This window comes from Tachysurus fulvidraco, chromosome 6, assembly GCF_022655615.1.
Source record: "Tachysurus fulvidraco isolate hzauxx_2018 chromosome 6, HZAU_PFXX_2.0, whole genome shotgun sequence".
Lineage (NCBI taxonomy): Eukaryota > Metazoa > Chordata > Actinopteri > Siluriformes > Bagridae > Tachysurus > Tachysurus fulvidraco.
The window spans coordinates 10335334-10343543 of record NC_062523.1 but is presented as its reverse complement, the minus strand read 5'-3'; the positions used below and the strand labels follow the sequence as shown (position 1 = coordinate 10343543).

At 36.1% G+C, this 8210-nt stretch overlaps 1 protein-coding gene across 2 annotated transcripts; it reads right to left on the bottom strand.

The window, feature by feature from the left end:
- Nucleotides 1-323: 323 nt before the first annotated feature.
- Nucleotides 324-7179, bottom strand: LOC113654371 (receptor activity-modifying protein 2-like). 2 transcript variants are annotated; one of them, XM_027164477.2, is made up of 5 exons: nt 6948-7179; nt 5931-5976; nt 3954-4036; nt 2995-3133; nt 324-2360 (listed from the first exon to the last, which is right to left on the bottom strand). In XM_027164477.2, exons 3-5 carry the CDS (start codon nt 4012-4014, stop codon nt 2129-2131), a joined length of 432 nt encoding a protein of 143 aa, XP_027020278.1. In that variant the 5' UTR covers nt 4015-4036; nt 5931-5976; nt 6948-7179; the 3' UTR covers nt 324-2128. The 2 variants fall into 2 exon arrangements, with proteins under 2 accessions (XP_027020278.1, XP_027020277.1); XM_027164476.2 differs by lacking the exon at nt 5931-5976 and having other exon boundaries at nt 6948-7177.
- Between the last annotated feature and the right edge of the window lie 1031 nt (nt 7180-8210).

Sequence of the window (8210 nt, the reverse complement as noted above, 5' to 3'; positions counted from 1 at the left end):
AAAAAACATTCAAATCTCTGTCAATTTGTGTTTGCTGTTCATTAGTGTGACAAAGGACAGTACAAATATGTACCATTACAGGTAACAGTCTTTACTCAACGGGCAACCAATATCAGATAGCAGTATCGACACTGATCGATCCGTACATATTAAAATATTTTCATATTAACATATTTTCTTTATGTACCATAAACCTTAAACAGATGCCACTTCTTCATAGCACTTTCACAGCATAAAAGAAACGATTTTATTGAGACATTGTGGTCAGTGCTAAATTAGTAAATAGATTAAAAAAAAAAAAGTTAAAAATTGATCAGACAATATTTTATTTTATTATAATATTTGTTTATTGAAACCTTTTTATACACCAGACTCTCGCATCCAGAGGCTAAATAAAACTTGATTACCTAATTCAAGTGGAAAAAAACATTTACACCTGATCAATATAAGGGCCTGCTCTCAGCAAAGACAATGAAAGGTTATCCTTTATAAATGTTAATGAAAATACATCACTTCATACCGATGTAATATTTTGGTTTGTAGCAAATTGACTTGACTGTAAAATATTGTCAAACGTATAAATATCACCTGATAGCTTCCATTTTTTGGAGTGTAATGCATATAATGTATAAATGTTTGCTTTCTATACCTTCAGCACCCATGTGTCCAGTTATCCTTAAATCATGTCTAACTCTTGTCAGTCCCAAACAGACCATTTGTATAACTCAATGTTGCCTTGTTGTAACTATGGTAAGAGGTATAGTTTGTCAAAAAAGGCAAACACGTCCATATGATAAGTAACGTATGACTTTAGTTTTAGCAATACTGAAGGAAATAATGATGTTATGTGGATATTTTAATAGCAGTAGAAATGACTATTACTGTAAAAATGTTTTCGAACCGCTATAAAACAAATTGTTATTTTTTTGTCTCAAAATAAATATTTATGTGTTTCAACATACATTGATTTAAGGCTATTTTTGTGTAGCAGAACCTGTTAAGTTCTCAACATACTTAATGTGGAGAGTCTTGTGAAGCCAACATACTCTCTGCGGTTAGGTACTGGTCCATGTGTATGAATATTCCAGTACACTACAGTGAACTAAGGAATAAGACTAGCACTCCTAAACAACATGCATCTTGTGAAGGTCTTATCTTACATCTTGAACAAAGTCTCCCTGTGATGTCTGTTTGCATCACAATTTCTGCAGAAGACAGCCAGACATTGCATTTCCAGAATTAAGTAGACACAGATTATAGAGGGCAACTTACATTTTATACAACAATATGCAATTGTGAGTTAAGGGCCTTGCTAGAGGCCCAGCAGTGGCAGCCTGGTGGATATGGGAATTGAAATCACAACCTTCTGATTGGCAGTCCAGCAACTAAACCACTAGGCAACCACTTCCCACAGACATCGAGTGATTTCTTTCTGAATTACGCCATGATTCACAGGACAAGGTTCGAGAGTGCTTTCCACTACCATCCGCAAAATACTATCTGAGAAAATATCTTTTGGGAGAATGGTGTTCATCGGTCAGTCCGATATAGTTCCAGACATGTGTAGAATCTATACCAAGGCACAGTGAAGCTGTTCTGGTACATTACAAAGACACTGTGAATACCAAATAATTCATGAGAGTTGCTTCAGGGGAATGACTGAATAATACATGACATGTGGGCATGTGGAAGCCTAGTGTTTAAGGTGTTGGGCTACCAATTGGAAGGTTGTGAGTTCGATCCCAGGTCCACCTAACTGCCACTCCTGGGCCCTTGAGCTTTAAAGCCTGGGCCTTTAACCTTCAATTGTGCAGTTGTACAAAAATGAGATAACGTAAGTCGCTCTGGATAAGGTCATCTGCCAAATGATGTAAATGTAATAGCGGTTTGGTTATTTACTCAATGAGTAAAAATGAACAATTTAACAGTTATAAACTAATGGTAAAGAGGTTCCAGTTGGAACTGACTTTTACCTGAAGTAAAAAAAAGGTGATTTACACTAATACATTTTCTTACAACATCTAATTCTTATACATACAAGATAAGACTACATAGGTGCTCAAATTCTGGATTATTAAAAAGGATTATTTTGTAATCCTAATCAAATTAGGCTTTGTAGCAATCTGAGTTATTCACCTATGCTGGTGATATAGCTACAGAAAAAGGGGAATAGAAAGGTGAGGATGATGCAAGGAAGTATGAACAACAGCAGCACATGAGCAGCAGGGTTCTTCTTGTAGGGGCAGTGGAGAAAATATGTGCGGTGGAGATCCAAAAAGATCTGGTTCTTCAGAGATGGCTCAGTGCATCCTGTCATTTTAGCCTTACTTTGGACACAGTTGTCCATATCATTGTAGTAGCTGAGGGCACAAAGAGAGCACAAATTAGTGAATGTAAAGAACAACTGTTATGTATGTGATCTTTGTTAGCTATTCATATTTATCATAGTTACTGAGACTAGACACAAGTTTTGTACACAACACACAAAAACAAACAAATTTATCTGTCTTTATAAGGCGGGTATGGCGTTAATGTGGTATCAAAGCACATTCCTGGGAAGTCAAAAGTTACGACCTTTCCATGATTTCAGGTCACATGTATTTGGAATCTATTTAGTACCTTTTCTTTTGTATAATGGAATCAAACCATTAAAGTCTCTGTAAGTAAATAGTTATTTATCTTAAAGTTTTTCATGATTTAATTCTGTTATTTTCAGTAATTATGTTGATCAGGTTGGTGTTGAGTCTGGTGTGAAGTGTATATACACTAGACACTGTTGGACACCAGTATGTTGCAAGGTACCATGCAGGGCAATTTTATCATAGCCAAACTATTTGCCTTGGAGCCATGTGGCAGAAATGACAGATCCAGACATAAATTAGATTATTCATTAATTTCTATGAATCAGTAAACAACTAGCAAAATCTCTGAAAAGAGGATAGTACGTCTGGACCCACAACAGGTACTCCGTAGGTTAAAGATACACAAACACACCGTTGAGCGATGGGCCATGGACACTCATCCTGGTAGTTGATAGTCGCCATGTTTTTGTTAAAGGTAGGTACACAGATGTTGTATATGCCATAATCAAACCTGGCTCTGTCACAGAGCCAATCATCTGACCCATGAAGCTCTGGAAATAATAATAAATAAAAAAAAACAATAAAAATTCACTTTCATTTATATTTGTATAGTGTTTTTAACAATAGACGTTGTCTTAAAGCAGATTAACATTCATTCATTCATTTTCTACCGCTTAACCGAACTTCTCGGGTCACGGGAGGGCCTGTGCCTATGTCAGGCGTCATCGGGCATCAAGGCGCAGATTAACACGAATATAAGAATTCAAGATAAGCAAAAAGTTTATATTTATCCCTAATGAACAAGCCAGAGGCAAGGGTGTCAAGGAAAAACTCCCTGAGATGATATGAGGAAGAATCCTTGAGAAAAACCAGATATTCATTCAAACAAGTCATTTACTTTCTCAAATGTACAAAGTCAAGTGGAATTAATTGTGTAACCAGGGTCTTTTAAACAACTTTCAAGTATTAGCATCAGCATAATTTCTGAATTCATTATAGATTTAACATAAATTCCTTCCTTCCCAAAAATGTTCCCCGATGCACTGCAAAAAACAACATCCATTAGATGGAGCAATAAATTACAGACAGTCTTAGATTTAATGTCTGTAAAAGGCCATTTCCTCTATAAACAAATTAGTTTGTGCATAAATCCTGATCCATTACTAAAGAAGAGAAGAGTGGGAAAAACAAACCTCAGTCCAGCATGCTGCTTACTGTGGCCAACATTAAGAGTATGGTTTCAATTATTTTAGATGACATAAAGGCCAAGAGCAGAAGCACTATTTTAACCCAACATATTCAAAGAGCTGATACTTCACTTGGAACTCATCTTGACACTTATGACATTTCCCAGCGTCTGTTTGTGATTACCTGTGAATGCCAAGCACATGATTAAAGTGGTAGAAATCAGCGAGGTCATGATGCGCTCCATGTCTCCACACTTTTACGCTAGACTGAAGAAGAAGAAGAAGAAGAAGAAGAAGAAGAAGAAGAAGAAATCAAAAGAAAGTTACCAGTGACAACATATAAGATTGAGCAATTGAGCAATTACAGATATTATTTTCACTTTTGCGTTTTATTGCTTTGTCTCACAGCACATGCTTTAATGGTGAGGTAAGTGTGTGAATTTACATTATTATTTCATTTAATTTTTTTTGCCAAATCCTTCTATACTAGAATTTATTAAGTGAGGATGCAATCAATCTATGCATACAGCTGAGTAGCTAGAGGTTAAATACCATGGTTTTCTGGCATTTCTGATATTTGTATTCAAAACCTCATAGCTGCTAAAGCATATCAGATGCAAGGCTGCAGGAAATTAAAAGAATGGTCTTGCTGAAGGAAATTTGAATCTGCTTTGTTCTGACATCTTTATGAGCTTTCTCCAGTGGTGAGCTTCATCATGTTTCAACTGCCCCCCTGGTCACATTTGATAAAACTTCCCCAGCTTATGATTTTTACTTCCTGGATATGCCTGGCTTGTATTGTCACTGGGTAGATGTTTATTCCCTGTTTATAGCTTTTGTAACTAAAGATTATTCAAAGCTTGTTTTTACACACACACACACACACACACACACACACACACACACACACACACACACACACACACACATATATATATATATATATATATATATATATATATATATATATATATATATATATATATATATATATATATATATATATATATATATATATGGATAGCTCTATGTTATTAAATGAGATTTTACTAGTACATTTTTAAATATTTTTGCTCACCTTTTGCATTATTAATGATGTTTGTAAGCAGGCAGAAAACTATAACAGCAAAAAGGTTAAGTCCATGACTGAGATCTTTTGAGTATTTCCTGCCTCTCGTTTTACAAATATCCACGTAAACTAAAGGTAAATGACAATTTCATCTTAAATAGTCTCATTCATAACAAGCTATGAGCATATTTTAAGTATGCCTAAACAATATCAATAAAAGCTGTAGCATTTGGTAAAAATAAACTCTACAACCACATTTCTGCATGAGGAATAATCATTAAAATACCTTAAGGTCAAGTTTCCATTAATGTGAGAACATAATTAAGATCCTGTACTTAAAACGTTATTTCCCATGAACGTTAAAGTAACAGTAGTTCCACAGCATTCACACAACCATGTTTTCTCTCTACATTGACAAATATTACTACAGATCATGTACATTGTTTTTTATTCATTTATGCATTGTATTCATTTCTTCATCAATATTTTGATAGTGACTGATGAGGCCACAACACTGTTACTCAAATTGTAGATAAATTATATAGAGAGTAAAATATTATTGTCGATATATTAATATCATTCATTTTTTAGCTGTACCACTTGTTTTACACGGGGTTTCAGGGACCCAGGGTACTTGTGGAACCAAGCAAGGTGCCAACCCATCATAGGGCACAATCACACACTATACAATGCTACAGACAATTCAGAGATTCCCATCAGACTAGAATCATGTCTTTGGACTGGAGGAGGAAACCGGAGTACCCGGAAACCTTTGAAGCACAGGGAGAACATGAAAATGGTGCATGCAGGGTGGAGGGTTAGATCAAACTCTCATCACCAAAGGCGTGAAGCATAAGCACTAAACACAAAGCCACTGCACTAGAAACAACTTACTACTCACTCACTCTCATTTTCTACCGCTTATCCGAACTACCTCGGGTCACGGGGAGCCTGTGCCTATCTCAGGCGTCATCGGGCATCACGGCAGGATACACCCTGGACGGAGTGCCAACCCATCGCAGGACACACACACACTCTCATTCACGCAATCACACACTATGGACAATTTTCCAGAGATGCCATTCAACCTACCATGCATGTCTTTGGCCTGGAGGAGGAAACCGGAGTACCCGGAAAACTTTGAAGCACAGGGAGAACATGAAAACGGTACATGCAGGGTGGAGGGAGGAATCAAACCCCCCACCACCACCAAAGGTGTGAAGCATAAGCACTAAACACAAAGCCACTGTGCTAGAAACAATTTGCTAGTTTTTAGTAAATCACTAGAATGTTAGTTAACCATATTTTGCGTATTTACTAATTCTGCACTGAAAATCTCAGCCTTGATGAACATTTATAAACTAAATGAATGTTTAAAGTATAAATGAATTCATTTGCAGAGTTACAAGGGTTAAATAGTACCAATCATTAAATCTAAGAGCTTATATTGCACTTCAGCTTATACAGTATATACACATCATAGCCCTTATATCTGTGTATAATTTGTATGGTTTTGATCTAAAATTTATTTTCACATTCATATTTTCTGCACATTCCGGGAAGCTTATGTTGGTGTACATAAAAAAAAACTCGTCTCTACAACAGCTCATTTTCCTGCTCCTTCTGGCAGAATGTAATTTAGTTGTTTTGGTTACACTTTTTCTTTTTAGTAACAAAGTTATCCCCAGAGGTGGTGTTTGTCTACAAGAGCAGCTGTGGGACTATGGAACATTCCTAAAACACATTTCTGTGTAAGGAAATTATGACTTGATAAATGACAAACAAACTTGTAAAATCTTGAAGCAAATATATAGTTTTGAGAAAGAAATCAAATAAATCAATTCGCAAATTCTCAAAGTGTAGCACAAGTGTTTCTCATTCAGTTAATCTTAGTCAGCCTACACGCAGACTTGTGGTTTTATGCCACATTATAAAAGGGAGGAGCTGTAATTTAAAACACATTCATGCAATAAATAACTAGAGTTATAGAATTATAGTCATTAAACATGTAAATCTTTTATTTTACAAACGCTGCTATATACGAGGTATTTAGTTTTATGGCATTTTCTAACAAAACAGAACAAATCTGAACTGCTGTACTTTACTTACCTAGGGTTTTGCATGTTACTCCATGTCACGGGTGAAAAAAAAAAATAAAAGGAGGATTTCCTCAGTGTTCCTAGTAATACCAAGGAGTTACTTGCTGTTGCTGAAGCCTTTTATGTAGCCCTCTGGCAGTCTGTTGTGTTATCAATGGGAATGAAACTGGCTTTCGCAATTACCAATCCTGAGCTGCTGGACTTTCCCATGTCCCTGCTTCCTTTCTCATGTCCCTGTGGGGTAAGCCCTTTTTTCCCTCAAGAATATTCTAGTCTCTTCACATTTCCATGTGAAGTGGAAAATGAACCCTCCCAGTTTTACTAATGAAAGATAGGCAAGAATGTCATGAGCGAGAGAACAACTCATTACGGATGGGTGTCTACAGATAAGATGCATGAACAGCTGAGTTTAAAACATGGAGAAATCCCCCAAACACACACACCCACCACCACCACCACCATCATCATCATCATCATCATCATCATCATCATCATCATCATCATCATCATCATCATCATTCCACTCACAAACACAACATCAGTTTCTTTGATGAATTACAAACCTACAGTTGTAGTTGACTGTGGTTTTCTATGCGTGTGTGTGTGCATGGTTTGTTGTAGTCACTGAGGTTATCTTTAGGCCACAGCAAGAAATAGCTGCATTAATAGTTATGTAAACATTGTTATAATTATATGATTATCAAGTAGGATATGTGTATATTTAGGCTCATGGTATATTAAGTCTGTAACCTAGTGAACCAGAGTTACTTTATTCAATAATGGATACTTTAAAGCACTTTTGTACGTTGCTCTGGATAAGTGCGCCTGGAAAATGCTGTACTGTAAATGTAAATGCAAATGTAAGTAGGAATAGACCTTGGGAGTTTTGGAAAGTTTTTTTTTTACCTCTCACGCACAGTAGCTTATCTCTAGTTGGCAAATTCATTATGGAAACACTGACATTCTGATAATGAAGTTACAGATTGGAGTTACTATGTGGAAAACCTGCATTCCAAGACTACCCAATCAGCAGTGGTTGTTGGTTCCCAACAGACCTCAGAAAAGCTGAGGAGGATACTTAACATTTGCCCATAGACTTAATCACTCATAATGTTTATCTCTTACTAAACTTTATGACAGCTGTGGTTGAAACTGGAGTGAATGTATATACAAGAATTTACGGTAAACACCTGGCACTTGGAAAAAGAACCTGATGCTATTCTATTTTAGTTAAGACTTTTTAATTATTGTACACGATATCTTTTTTTTCTAA

Bases quoted from the DNA above. Each gene is read 5' to 3' on its own strand.
- LOC113654371 (XM_027164477.2), bottom strand. From the start codon at position 4,014: ATGGAGCGCATCATGACCTCGCTGATTTCTACCACTTTAATCATGTGC. The intron at 3,134-3,953 runs GTAATCACAAAC...TATTATTTCCAG, and splicing joins CATGTGCTTGGCATTCACAG to AGCTTCATGGGTCAGATGAT. The intron at 2,361-2,994 runs GTGTGTTTGTGT...TTGTGCCCTCAG, and splicing joins CCATGGCCCATCGCTCAACG to CTACTACAATGATATGGACA.